This window comes from Myxocyprinus asiaticus, chromosome 6 (genome assembly GCF_019703515.2).
Source record: "Myxocyprinus asiaticus isolate MX2 ecotype Aquarium Trade chromosome 6, UBuf_Myxa_2, whole genome shotgun sequence".
Lineage (NCBI taxonomy): Eukaryota > Metazoa > Chordata > Actinopteri > Cypriniformes > Catostomidae > Myxocyprinus > Myxocyprinus asiaticus.
Genome location: NC_059349.1, coordinates 3,445,817 through 3,460,427, shown reverse-complemented (window position 1 = coordinate 3,460,427; position 14,611 = coordinate 3,445,817). Strand labels below are relative to the sequence as shown.

The window sequence follows — 14,611 nt, the reverse complement described above, 5'->3', positions numbered from 1 at the left end:
ATTTTGTTTCTCATGGTCTGAGAGTCCTTCAGGTGCCTTTTGGCAAACTCCAGGTGGGCTGTCATGTGCCTTTACTGAGGAGTAGCTTCCGACTGGCCACTCTACCATACAGGCCTGATTGGTGGAGTGCTGCAGAGATGGTTGTTCTTCTGGAAGGTTCTCCTCTCTCCACAGAGAAACACTGGAGCTCTGTCAGAGTGACCATCGGGTTCTTGGTCACCTCCCTGACTAAGGCCCTTCTCCCCCGATTGCTCAGTTTGGCCGGGCGGCCAGCATTAGGAAGAGTCCTGGTGGTTCCAAACTTCTTCCATTTATGGATGATGGAGGCCACTGTGCTCATTGGGACCTTCAATGCTGCAGAAATTTTTCTGTACCCTTCCCCAGATCTGTGCCTCGATACAATCCTGTCTCTGTGGTCTACAGACAATTCCTTGGACTTCATGGTTTGGTTTGTGCTCTGACATGCACTGTTAACTGTGGGACCTTATATAGACAGGTGTGTGCCTTTCCAAATCATGTCCAATCAACTGAATTTACCACAGGTGGACTCCAATCGAGTTGTAGAAACATCTCAAGGATGATCAGTAGAAACAGGATGCACCTGAGCTCAATTTTGAGTGTCATGGCAAAGGCTGTGAATACTTATGTACATGTGATTTTTTTTTTTTTTTTTTTTTTCGTTTTTTATTTTTAATAAATTTGCAAAGATTTCAAACAAACTCCTTTCACGTTATCATTATGGAGTATTGTTTGTAGAATTTTGAGGAAAATAATGAATTTAATCCATTTTGGATTAAGGCTGTAACATAACAAAATGTGGAAAAAGTGAAGCGCTGTGAATACTTTCCGGATGCACTGTACATCTGTGATGTCGTACTTGTAACAAATATAGTCGTTTTTTTTCAAAACCTGCTAACATGCTTTTATTAGGGTTCCATGTTTCCTTTCATATAATCACTATTGAGATTATGTAATGAAAACATTTGGTTTAATCACCAGAACACACAAGAATGTTCTTGCAATTTAGTCATTTTAACAATCAGTTAAATCAGTAGCAAACAATGCAAGGTACGTGTTTCAAATGGACCTTAATCATGTTGAGTAAAAATGATACAGTACTGTTGTCACATTAGGAAGTTCACTTACATTGCTGTAAATTCATAATGCCTGTAATATCAATATTATGTGTAATCAAAATGTGTGATAAGTGAAGATGCAGTATGACATGGGCTGTCGTTCTCTGCAAAAAAATAAATAAATAATAAAAAAATAAATAAAAAAAATTATATATATATATATATATATATATATATATATATATATAATTTTTTTTATTTATTTTTTTATTATTTATTTATTTTTTTGTTTATCTGTAACTTGAAAACAAGAGAACTAACCTTCAGCGTATCAAAGATAGCATTAAATAGACACTTGGCCTCAGCTGCTGACTGGCATTACATTTAATTCAATAAGTTCGATTGTATTTGTTTCACATTTGTCACTATTTCCTGTTCATTTTAGACCTGATGGAAGTGAAAGCGGAAAGTCAAGAACTGAATGACGTCGATCAGAAACATCAGTTTCATAAATCTGATAGTTTCATAACTGATGAAGAATCTGTTAGTTGCTCACAGACTGAAAAGAATTCCTCACAAAAAACAACTCAAAGAACAAAAGCAAAATATTTGTTCATCTGCCCTCAGTATGGAAAGAGTTTTGCACTAAACAGAGATATACTGAGGCACCTGAGATTTCACACCGGGGAGAAGCCTTTCACATGCACTCAGTGTGGAAGGAGTTTTACACAAAAAGGAGATCTACAGAGGCACCTGAGAATTCACACCAGAGAGAAGCCTTTTACATGCACTCAGTGTGGAACAAGTTTCACACAAGAAGGAAGCCTAAAAAAACACATGAGAATTCACACTAGAGGGAAGCCTTTCACATGCATTCAGTGTGGAAAGAGTTTCACACAAGCAAGCAATCTCACAATTCATCTGCGCTGTCACTCTGGATTAAAGCAATTTAACTGTGATCAGAACAGCAAACAATGTACGTTGAAATCACAACTAAAGATGCATCTAAAAAACTATGGAAGTGAAAAGCCTTACCTGTGTTCTTTTTGTGGAAAGAGTTTTTTACGGCTGGAGTATTTTAAGGAACACCAGATAATACATACTGATATGAAAGCTCATGTATGCTCAGAGTGTGGTAAAGCCTTTACCAGAGCTCGTGAATTAAAAGTCCACCAAAGAGTCCATTCTGGAGAAAAACCTTACAAGTGTTCACATTGTGAAAAGAGTTTCATTAATTTAGGAAACCTAAGAACCCATGAAAGAGTGCATACTGGTGAGAAGCCATACCACTGCACTTCATGTGGGAACAACTTTAGACAATCAAATCATCTACAGAAGCATTTAAGAAAGCATTTTCCAAAGTTGTCATAGAGAGCCAAGTTTCTTTGAGTTTTTAAATTTCCCTTTTAAGGAAACAGTGTGAAATTCTGATAAACATGAAGATGAAATGTATTGTTCTAAAACAATAGGTCTTATTCACTAATAATTGGTTGGATATTGCACAGGACAGTCCTCAAGAAAAACACATGAATTTGTTTGTTCTTAACCTTCTAATGTTAATGAATCCGGATTGTTCAAAATGAATGAGTGCGTGCCTGTAGTTAGTACTTTGCATAAAACATGCCCAAGTCAACCCCAGATAAGGCCTTTCAGCACCACTGCACCTGTATAGTTGCCAGGGGCAAAGCTAGGGCAGGATCCCATTGGCTGCTCCTCTCTCAATTGCCTTATCTATCATTGTTTTCAAAATTAATTGTGATTCACCGAAATGAAAGTTGCTGGCGGAAACTGATAATTCTGGATACACAGGGCCCCATATATACACACACACACACACAGTTGTGCTCAAAAGTTTGCATACCCTGGCAGAAATTGTAATTTTGGCATTGATTTTGAAAATATGACTGATCATGCAAAAAAAATTATTTTATTTAAGGATAGTGATCATATGAAGCCATTTATTATCACATAGTTGTTTGGCTCCTTTTTAAATCATAATGATAACAGAAATCACCAGAATGGCCCTGATCAAAAGTTTACATACCCTTGAATGTTTGGCCTTTTTACAGACACACAAGGTGACACACACAGGTTTAAATGGCAATTAAAGGTTAATTTCCCACACCCGTGGCTTTTTAAATTGCAGTTAGTGCCTGTGTATAAATAGTCAATGAGTTTGTTAGCTCTCACTTGGATGCACTGAGCAGGCTAGATACAGAGCCATGGGGAGCAGAAAAGAACTGTCAAAAGACCTGCGTAACAAGGTAATGGAACTTTATAAAGATGGAAAAGGATATAAAAAGATATCCAAAGCCTTGAAAATGCCAGTCGGTACTGTTCAATCACTTATTAAGAAGTGGAAAATTCGGGGATCTCTTGATACCAAGCCAAGATCAGGTAGACCAAGAAAGATTTCAGCCACAACTGCCAGATGAATTTTGGGATACAAAGAAAACCCACAGGTAACCTCAGGAGAAATACAGGCTGCTCTGGAAAAAGACAGTGTGGTTGTTTCAAGGAGCACAATACAATGATTCTTGAACAAAAATGAGCTGCATGGTCAAGTTGCCAGAAAGAAGCCTTTACTGCATCAATGCCACAAAAAAGCCCAGTTACAATATGCTGACAACACCTTGACATGCCTCACAGCTTCTGGCACACTGTAATTTGGAGTGACGAGACCAAAATAGAGCTTTATGGTCACAACCATAAGTGTTATGTTTGGAGAGGGGTCAACAAGGCCTATAGTGAAAAGAATACCATCCCCACTGTGAAGCATGGTGGTGGCGCATTGATGTTTTGGGGGTGTGTGAGCTCTAAAGGCACGGGGAATCTTGTGAAAATTGATGGGAAGATGAATGCAGCATGTTATCAGAAAATACTGGCAGACAATTTGTATTCTTCTGCACGAAAGCTGCACATGGGACGCACTTGGACTTTCCAGCATGACAACGACCCTAAGCACAAGGCCAAGTTGGCCCTCCAGTGGTTACAGCAGAAAAAGGTGAAGGTTCTGGAGTGGCCATCACAGTCTTCTGACCTTAATATCATCGCCCCACTCTGGGGAGATCTCAAACATGCGGTTCATGCAAGACGACCGAAGACTTTGCATGACCTGGAGGCATTTTGCCAAGACGAATGGACAGCTATACCACCTGCAAGAATTTGGGGCCTCATATACAACTATTACAAAAGACTGCACAATGTCATTGATGCTAAAGGGGGCAATACACAGTATTAAGAACTAAGGGTATGCAGACTTTTGAACAGGGGTCATTTTTATTTTTTTCCTTTGTTGCCATGTTTTGTTTTATGATTATGCCATTCTGTTATAACCTACAGTTGAATATGAATCCCATAAGAAATAAAAGAAATGTGTTTTGCCTGCTCACTCATGTTTTCTTTAAAAATGGTACATATATTACCAATTCTCCAAGGGTATGCAAACTTTTGAGCACAGCTGTGTGTGTACAGGTGCATCTCAATAAATTAGAATGTCGTGGAAAAGTTCGTTTATTTCAGTAATTCAACTCAAATTGTGAAACTCGTGTATTAAATAAATTCAATGCACACAGACTGAAGTAGCTTAAGTCTTTGGTTCTTTTAATTGTGATGATTTTGGCTCACATTTAACAAAAACCCACCAATTCACTATCTCAAAAAATTAGAATACATCATAAGACCAATAAAAAAAAAACATTTTTAGCTAATTGTTGGCCTTCTGGAAAGTATGTTCATTTACTGTATATGTACTCAATACTTGGTAGGGGCTCCTTTTGCTTTAATTACTGCCTCAATTCGGCGTGGCATGGAGGTGATCAGTTTGTGGCACTGCTGAGGTGGTGTGGAAGCCCAGGTTTCTTAGACAGTGGCCTTCAGCTCATCTGCATTTTTTGGTCTCTTGTTTCTCATTGTCCTCTTGACAATACCCCATAGATTCTCTATGGGGTTCAGGTCTGGTGAGTTTGCTGGCCAGTCAAGCACACCAACACCATGGTCATTTAATCAACTTTTGGTGCTTTTGGCAGTGTGGGCAGGTGCCAAATCCTGCTGGAAAATGAAATCAGCATCTTTAAAAAGCTGGTCAGCAGAAGGAAGCATGAAGTGCTCCAAAATTTCTTGGTAAACGAGTGCAGTGACTTTGGTTTTCAAAGAACACAATGGACCAACACCAGCAGATGACATTGCACCCCAAATCATCACAGACTGTGGAAACTTAACACTGGACTTCAAGCAACTTGGGCTATGAGCTTCTCCACCCTTCCTCCAGACTCTAGGACCTTGGTTTCCAAATGAAATACAAAACTTGCTCTCATCTGAAAAGAGGACTTTGGAACACTGGACAACAGTCCAGTTCTTCTTCTCCTTAGCCCAGGTAAGACGCCTCTGAAGTTGTCTGTGTTTCAGGAGTGGCTTAACAAGAGGAATACGACAACTGTAGCCAAATTCCTTGACGTGTCTGTGTGTGGTGGCTCTTGATGCCTTGACCCCAGCCTCAGTCCATTCCTTGTGAAGTTCACCCAAATTCTTGAATCGATTTTGCTTGACAATCATAAGGTTGCGGTTCTCTCGGTTGGTTGTGCATCTTTTTCTTCCACACTTTTTCCTTCCACTCAACTTTCTGTTAACATGCTTGGATACAGCACTCTGTGAACAGCCAGCTTATTTGGCAATGAATGTTTGTGACTTACCCTCCTTGTGAAGGGTGTCAATGATTGTCTTCTGGACAACTGTCAGATCAGCAGTCTTCCCCATGATTGTGTAGCCTAGTGAACCAAACTGAGAGACCATTTTGAAGGCTCAGGAAACCTTTGCAGGTGTTTTGAGTTGATTAGCTGATTGGCATGTCACCATATTCTAATTTTTTGAGATAGTGAATTGGTGGGTTTTTGTTAAATGTGAGCCAAAATCATCACAATTAAAAGAACAAAAGACTTAAACTACTTCAGTCTGTGTGCATTGAATTTATTTAATACACGAGTTTCACAATTTGAGTTGAATTACTGAAATAAATGAACTTTTCCACGACATTCTAATTTATTGAGATGCACCTGTATATATATATATATATATATATATATATAATGTATGTATGTATAACTCAGCAAAAAAAGAAATGTCCCATTTTCATGACACTGTACTGTACTCTACAACACTGTTTTAAAGATAATTTTGTAAAAATACAAAAAACTTTACAGATCTTTATTGTAAAGGGTTTAAACAAAGTTTTCCATGCTTGTTCAATGAACCATAAACAATTAATGAACATGCACCTGTGGAACGGTTGTTAAGACACTAACAGCTTACAGACGGTAGGCAATTAAGGTCACAGTTACAAAAACTTAGAACACTATAGAGACCTTTCTACTGACTCTGAAAAACACCAAAAGAAAGATGCCTAGGGTCCCTGCTCATCTGTGTGAACGTGCCTTAGGCATGCTGCATGGAGGCATGAGGACTGCAGATGTGGCCAGGGCAATAAATTGCAATATCCGTACTGTGAGTCACCTAAGACAGCGCTACAGGGAGACAGGAAGGATAGCTGATTGTCCTCGCAGTGGCAGACCACGTGTAACAACACTTGCACAGTATTGGTACATCCGAATATCACACCTGCGGGACAGGTACAGGATGGCAGCAACAACTGCCCGAGTTACACCAGGAATGCACAATCCCTCCATCAGTGCTCAGACTGTCTGCAATAGGCTGAGAGAGGCAGGACTGAGGGCTGAAGGCAGGTCCTTACCAGACATCACCGGCAACAACATCGCCTATGGGCACAAACCCATCTTCACTGGACCAGACAGTACTGGCAAAAAGTGCTCTTCACTGACGAGTCATGGTTTTGTCTCACCAGGGGTGATGTTCAGACTCGTGTTTATCATCGAAGGAATGAGCGTTACACCAAGGCCTGTACTCTGGAGCAGGATTGATTTGGAGGTGGAGGGTCCGTCATGGTCTGGGGCGGTGTGTCACAGCATCATCTGACTGAGCTTGTTGTCATTGCAGGCAATCTCAATGCTGTGCGTTACAGGGAAGACATCCTCCTCCCTCATGTGGTACCTTTCCTGCAGGCTCATCCTGACATGACTCTCCAGCATGACAATGCCACCAGCCATATTTCTCGTTCTGTGTGTGAATTCCTGCAAGACAGGAATGTCAGTGTTCTGCCATTGCCAGCGAAGAGCCCAGATCACAATCCCATTGAGGATGTCTGGGACCTGTTGGATTGGAGGGTGAGGGCTAGGGCCACACCAGATACTGACTGTTACTTTTGATTTTGATTCTAAGTAAATACACTTAGAAAACACACATTATACACTACCTGGCCCAAAAAATATTCGCATACTCTAATATTTCGTTGGACAGCCTTTAGCCTTTATTACAACGCACAATCGTCATGGTATTGTTTTGATAACCTTGTACAACATCTATTTCCGTCCAGAGTTGCATTATTTTTAATTGTGTTAAGGCCAGGACTCTGTGGTGGCCAATTCATGTGTGAAAATTATTCCTCATGCTCCCTGAACCACTCTCTCACAATTTAAGCCCGTTGAATCTTGTCATTGTCGTCCTGGAATATGCCTGTGCCATCAGGGAAGAAAAAATCCCATTGATGAGATAACCTGGTCATTTAGTACATTTCAGGCAGTCAGCTGTCTTCATTTTATTGCCGCATAACACTGCTGAGCCTAGACCTTACCACTTGAAGCAACTCCAGATCATAACACTGCCTCCAGAGGCACTTACAGTGGGCAATATGCATGATGGTTGCATCGCTTCATGCGCTTCCCTTCTTACCCTGACACGCTCATCGCTTTGGAATAGGGTAAATCTGGACTCATCAGACCACATTACCTTTTTCCATTGCTCCACAGTCCAATCTTTATGCTCCCTAGCAAATTTAAGTTGTTTTTTCCAATTAGCCTCACTAACAAGTGGCTTTCTTGTGGCCACACAGCTGTTTAGTCCCAATCCTGTAATTCTCATTGCATTGTGTGTGTAAATATACTTACATTCACTATTAAACATAGCCGTGAGTTCTACTGTTGATTTTATTTATGATGTGACTTCAAGCGTTTTAGTGATCTCCGATCACAATCATTCAAGTTTTTTTCCAACAACATTTCTTCGAAGCTGATGGTCCACCACTATCCTTCCAGGCTTTAATAATGCGTTGGACAGTTATTAACCCAATTCCAGTGATTTCAGCAATATACTTAGTTGTTTTCTTTGCCCCTTCTGAAACACGTTAACATCTTTTCCATGACCAAGGGAAACGTCTTCCAACATGATTGTTTCAGAAATGAGAAGCTATGCACTGCATCAGTTAGGGTTAAAAGAATTGTTGCCAGCTGAAACATATTAATCACTACAATTATGATCTAATCATAAGCTCTTAAGTATCTGCTTATTTAAATCTAAACGGTGACTTTTCTTTGGCCAGGCAGTGCACTACCATAACATTTAGGCTCATACAACTTTTTAAATATTGAATATGTTTTTTAAATATTGCATAACTCTGTAGATGTAAAAAAAATTACTTTTGGCAAATCATATCTTTTCCCTACATAATGCTTATAAAGTGCTTAATACACAACAAAGTACAAATGCATATTTTCCATTGCTTGTATCCGTCCATCATTCATTTTGTCATTATTGCCGTGAGTGGGGGAAATGAACTAGGTTTCTCTGTGACCCCATCACTCGTAGATCCAGTTTCCGATGACAATCACGAATTTGAAAGTATGCACAAGACTGCAAGAGCCAGATGTTGAACCATTTTGGACTCTTCCATGTGTTTGACACCACTTTATTAATATGGTTATAACCAAGAGGGCGATTGCTTCATCACTTTTGGGGATGTGGACTATGCAGATACTAACTGGATGCATACCAAAGTATGCATTTATGAACTTCAGCAAGTTCTTTTATGATGTTGCACTCATTCTTGTGGATTTCTCCACGATAGTACCACAACACACTTGTATATACAGAGGTGTGCATGTCTCAGCTGTTTTCATCGTCAATATATAATAAATTAGCTGCTTTTTATACTAAATGTAATTAAAGCAAGTTAGTTTCACATAAATGCTGCATTTTCGCTTTTGATCATTTTTCAAGACTGTAACCCCCGAGCTGCGAAACTCTCACGAGGTTTACTCTGACCATTCCTCTAGAAGCAAATGCGCTCTCGCAAGACTTTCCACAGTGCTGGCTTATAGAACTTGGTTAAGAGTTTAACATGTACTGTACATTTTACCTTTCAACTTGCAAGTAGAGGAGTCCAACTTCTTAGGCTGTTGGCACAAGTCCTGCATGGAAATGCATAATTACGTATGAGCTCATAAAATCAAATGGAATATTAATTCTTTTGATTCCTTTCAATTCTTCCAAAATTGACAATTTAGGGATGGTTTGTCCATACCGTGCACAAAACAGCAGTTAAGAAACTAGTTATCTTCAACGAACCTAAAAGAGTGCATGTTACACCCCTCCTTGCCTCTGCACACTGGCTGCTGATTGTTGCACATATCAAGTTCAAGGCTCTGATGCTGGCATACAGAAGTCACTGGGTCTGCTCCAGCTTCCATAAAATCATTCCTGCAGAGCTACGGTCCCACCAGAAGCCTGCGGTCTGCAAATGAGCGGCGCCTTGTGGTACCAACACAAAGAGGCACCAAATCAGTTTGGCATCACTGTACCTCGTTGGTGGAACGACCTTCCCAAATCCATCCGTGAAGCAGACTCCCTTTCTATCTTCAAAAAATATTTTCCATGAGCACTTAACCATATTCTCATAAAAAAATATAGATATATACTGTATATTATTGTTGCACTTTAATCTCTGTCTTGGATATTATTTTTCTGATGCGATTGAAACTTTGTAATGCTGCACTTTTCGTATACTGTCTCTTTTAGATGAATTGCTTATATTGTATTCTTCCTCATTTTGCAAGCTGCTTTGGTTAAAAGTGTCTGCCAAATGAATAAATGTAAATAATTGTTTTATGTGTAATTCTGTTTTGTTTATTAGGTTCCGTCCTTGTGAATATTTTGTATAAAAAATAGGGGTGGGTAGAAATATTGATTTTCCGATGCATCACGATCTTAATTTGAACTATCTCTATATCGGTTCTTAAATCCTTAGTAGTAAAACACATGCAAAAATTTTTTTTGCTATCGGGCCACCAAAGCTGACGTCCAGTGCTTGATATGCCTTAAAAACATTTGCAGTTGAAGCCTGGTTTTCAAGTAAGTATGTCGCGTCACATCACCGAAGCTCACATCAAGTGATGCGCTCTGCTCTGAGATGGGATAGGCAGTGAGCAGAATAGCATCTCAGAATGAACATGTCAAACCTTGAGGCGAATGGGCTACAACTGCAGAAGATCATGTCGGGGTTCTGCTTGTGCCATCAAGAAAAGAAACTGAGGCTGCAGTGGGCAGTGGACTTTAGATAATGTTCTATGTGAAAATCCCAGGAGATCAGCAGTTACAAAAATACTCAAACCAGCCCATCTGGCACCATCGATCATGCCACAGTTGAAATAACTGAGATCAAATTTTCCCCCATTCAGATGTTTTATGTGAACATTAACTGAAGCTCCTGACCCATAGCTGCATGATTGTATTTGTCGAACTGCTGCCATATGATTGGCTGATTAGATAATCGCATGAATATGTAGGTGTAGAGGTGTACATAATAAAGTGGTCAGTGAGTGTACAGAGTATATGCAATATAATATCTGCAATTTATCATATATTAAGCCATATTAATGGAAGACATGGAATTTGTGCATTTAAAAAAAAAAAAGCTAAAATGTGACAAATGATGAAAAACTAATGATGTGTAAAAATGTGTAAAATTTTTAATTTAATAATGCACCAAGTTAGAAGGTCTGCTGTATAATTTACAGCATTAGCTGAGAGGGAATTTCTTTAATATGTCATAAAAATTGACATTGTAATTGAAAAATACCCATATGAATCAATATCAAATCGGAATCAAATTGAGAGCTTGTGAATCGGAATCGAATCGGGAAATCTATATCAATACCCAGCCCTAGTTAAAAATGTGTATGAAATTTTTAAAAGTGACAACAGCTTGCATCATTATTAAAAATAAAATTTTATGACCTTATAAATTGATAGAATGTGAAATTTTTCAAATGTGATTAAAATGATCAAAAGTGAAATATAAAATTAAATGTACAATCTTGCATACAGTATTGCATGAAGTCATGTGAAAACTGTGTACTGTATATGTGAAAGTGCCCCCATCTTGGTACCTTTTTCAGTTTTCAGTTGCATTACGCTTATATGTCATCAAAAGTCTGGTGAGTAAAACCACAAATTTACTATCCAATAGCGATTCTTTCTCCAACGTGTCCGTAGAGGGTTGCCCTGTGTGATTATTAAACCATAAATGTGATTTATTAAACCATAAAAGGCTGAGATTTCATTTTATAAAAATAGTCTGCATGTGCTGCATGCTTCAAAGTTATTGTGTGAAGCCAGCCACTTATACACTGAAAACATGCATCATTAGCGTGAGCAGAGTGCTCATTCACTTTGAAACTTGCAGCACATACTAAACAGGGTCTAAAAACAAAATGTTTTTCATTTCAGATCCAGCGTTCTGCTGCCAAAACGAAAATAAAGAACGATTAATAACATTCTTTTTTTTTTTTTTTTTTTTTTTTTTAAATGACAATACTCTGTGAAGGGTGGGTGATGTACCAGTTACAGTGTTACCAGACCTCTTGGGAAAAAAAGGGACCTGGTCAAAGAAATGCACAAAATAAGGGACTTGAGCAATTAAAAAAAAATTATTCTCAGCATTTATCACCATAGAAATCATAACCAGCAAAGTATACAGTAGCCTATATAAAATAATGTATTTTCAATAAATGTGTACTTAATATTAAATATTTGAATAAAAATATTTCAAAAATACATCTGGCCATCTAAAATCAATTAATAGCCAAAATCTCTCTCCAGCATGCATGCACACACTGCTTGGGCGTGTCTGGACTAAACATAATTTTATGTGGGCCAAATTATTTTATTTTAAACGTAAAAATTATTTTATTATTTTATTTTAATTATTTGTATTAATTAGAGATCTGCCTCTCGGTCAGAGCCCGGCAGCATTAAATATGTATCAATGCATCATATCTAACAAGAATTCAGTGAAGACTCAAACAACTGAAACGTACTTTTTACCTCAATATTTTTCCTTTTATCTGGATTAACCGTGTATGTATACATAGTTTTTATATTTAGCTGTCTAAAAGGTCTTCTGCATGTTACAGAAGGCTACATCCACAACGTGAATTAAAGGGATAGTTCACACAAAAATGAAAATTCTCTTATAATTTAGGATGCTTTCACACTAGCACATTTGGGGTCGAATGACGTCTAAGTGCGGTTCGTTTGGATAATGTGAAAGCTGTTTTCCGAACTCGGGTGCGCACCCGGTAGTGCCTGAAAAGGTGGTCTGGGGCAGTGTTTCCACACAGTGGAGCTTGAACTCTGAAGAAGAGACACTCATGAAACTTCTCATTTGTAAACGAGCTGAATGACTTGGTACATGCATCGACCGTCTGAATGAGAGGGGCATGTTGTTTGTTCACTTTGGGATCTTTCGTCTGCGTTGTTCATCAAGGAGCGAAAAGGGTGGAAGAGCTATGATAAATGTGTTAAAGTGAGTGATGTTTTTACACATGAAGGGGCTTTCACATGACTCGCGTCAGCGCTGCCGAATACATCGAAGTCTATGAAGTGACGTCACTTTACACCAAAGTTATTTCCACACATGTTTTTGCTTCACCAATAATGTCTTTGAGAGTACTAAGCAACAAGAAATATTGAAAAACTGTCCAAATTGGTGAAGAGATATTGGATGTTCTTTTAATTAAATATAACCTTATTGTTTCCAAGTATCAGAAACCCCAGTTATTGAACTAATTTAAATTCACCAAGAAAACGCATAAGACCTAAACATAAACGAGTCCTTCTATTACTTTCTGCTATCAAAGCAACAGCCAGTTTTTTTCTCTCTCTCTCTTCCAGATACATGTTTTCAGTGTTTATTGTGCACATCTCCCACTTTCTTGCATGGCAAACTTGAAAATTGCCCCTCCATGACGCTGGCGCTGAACGGAGCGTTGACGCCTCGATTCAACTCATGTAAAATGCGCTTTACAATGATGAAAAAACATTATTGAAACTCAAAATGATTATTATTAGGCTATTATTGTCCTCTTTTCTGATAAAAGTCATGCTCAGCAATTTAAATCTGTAGGAAAATAATACTGTAGATCTGCTTTGTGTTTATAATTCTTTTACTGAAGTCAGTAGATTTGCAGTCATAAAAGTTTTAATGAAGGAGAAGAACGTTATTAAAACTCACTATTATTAGACTATTACTGTTGTCTTTTTGGATGAAAAATAATGCTCAAACTGAAGGAATGCTTAAACACTAAAGTCTCTTGGCAGATTAATTTGCTCTACTTTCATTAAAATCACTGGAATTGGTGCTTTTAGCTAATTGTTTAAAAAAACAAATTTTGTGGACCAGTGATTCTCTTACCTTTTTGCCCTTCATGAGTTTGTATTCCTGTAATTTGCTAGGGCAGTGCAAGAATTCATTTGCAAGAACAAATCAACAAATTAGAAAAGAAGCAAATTTGTTGTTTTTTCATTACCCAATTAGCGCTCTTGCCACCTGTGACCTCATTACATATAAGTCATGTAGCATACCTACGTGACTTGATAGTGGTGTGCCGTGTTTTTTTTTTATTCGTAAAAAGTGTGCCGTAGCAGAAAAAAGGTTGGGAAACACTGGTCTGGGGTACGGTTCAAGTGATCTCTGGTACAGTTCGCTGCTGATATGAACGCAATCTTACCAAATCGCGGAAGTGAACCGCTTGTGATGACGTATAATTCGCATCTTTGAAGGCTCGCGATTGCAGTTATTATGGTATAATGCATTTCTCATACCTGCTTGTGTCCAAATACACCGCCTTCAGAGAGCAGTTCACATTCAAACGCTAATATTCATCACATCATTGCACATTCAATGCATCCGCGGCAGATAAACACAAGTGTTGTTCTGTGCATGGCAAGTTTTAGTGGTAAATCCAAAGAGATGAACTTTATTACTTCACTTAACACAGTGACTTCTTCTCGAGTTGTTACCTGGTTACAGTGGTAAACAACTGCCGCTTGTATTCACGTTGATGACATAACGGACTGCGGTTCAGACCCAAATAACATGTGAACACAGACCAGCGCGGGCAGCGGGAGGGGATGGAACAAACTCTGGTTTGGTCCAGGCAATCGAACCAAGTGTGAAAGCACCCTTACGCACCCTCATGACATCCCAGATGTATTTGACTTTCTTCTGCTGAACACAAGCAAAGATTTTTAGAAGAATATCTCAGCTCTGTAGGTCCATACAATGCAAGTAAATGGTGGCCAGAACTTTGAAGGTCCTAAAAGCATATAGGCAACATAAAAGTAATCCA

At 38.6% G+C, this 14,611-nt stretch overlaps 2 protein-coding genes across 2 annotated transcripts in view; one reads left to right on the top strand and one right to left on the bottom strand.

Annotated features, from left to right (window-relative positions):
* The window catches only part of LOC127442946 (gastrula zinc finger protein XlCGF7.1-like), an 898,889-nt gene that overhangs the window by 418,725 nt on the left and 465,553 nt on the right, over window positions 1–14,611 (bottom strand). The gene's annotated exons all lie outside the window — the stretch shown is intronic.
* LOC127442167 (oocyte zinc finger protein XlCOF6-like) overlaps window positions 1–14,611 on the top strand; it is a 57,142-nt gene that overhangs the window by 25,632 nt on the left and 16,899 nt on the right. Inside the window, exon 3 of the mRNA XM_051700010.1 lies at window positions 1,522–2,445. Coding sequence (XP_051555970.1) covers window positions 1,522–2,445 — 924 coding nt within the window. The remainder of the gene's footprint in view (window positions 1–1,521; window positions 2,446–14,611) is intronic.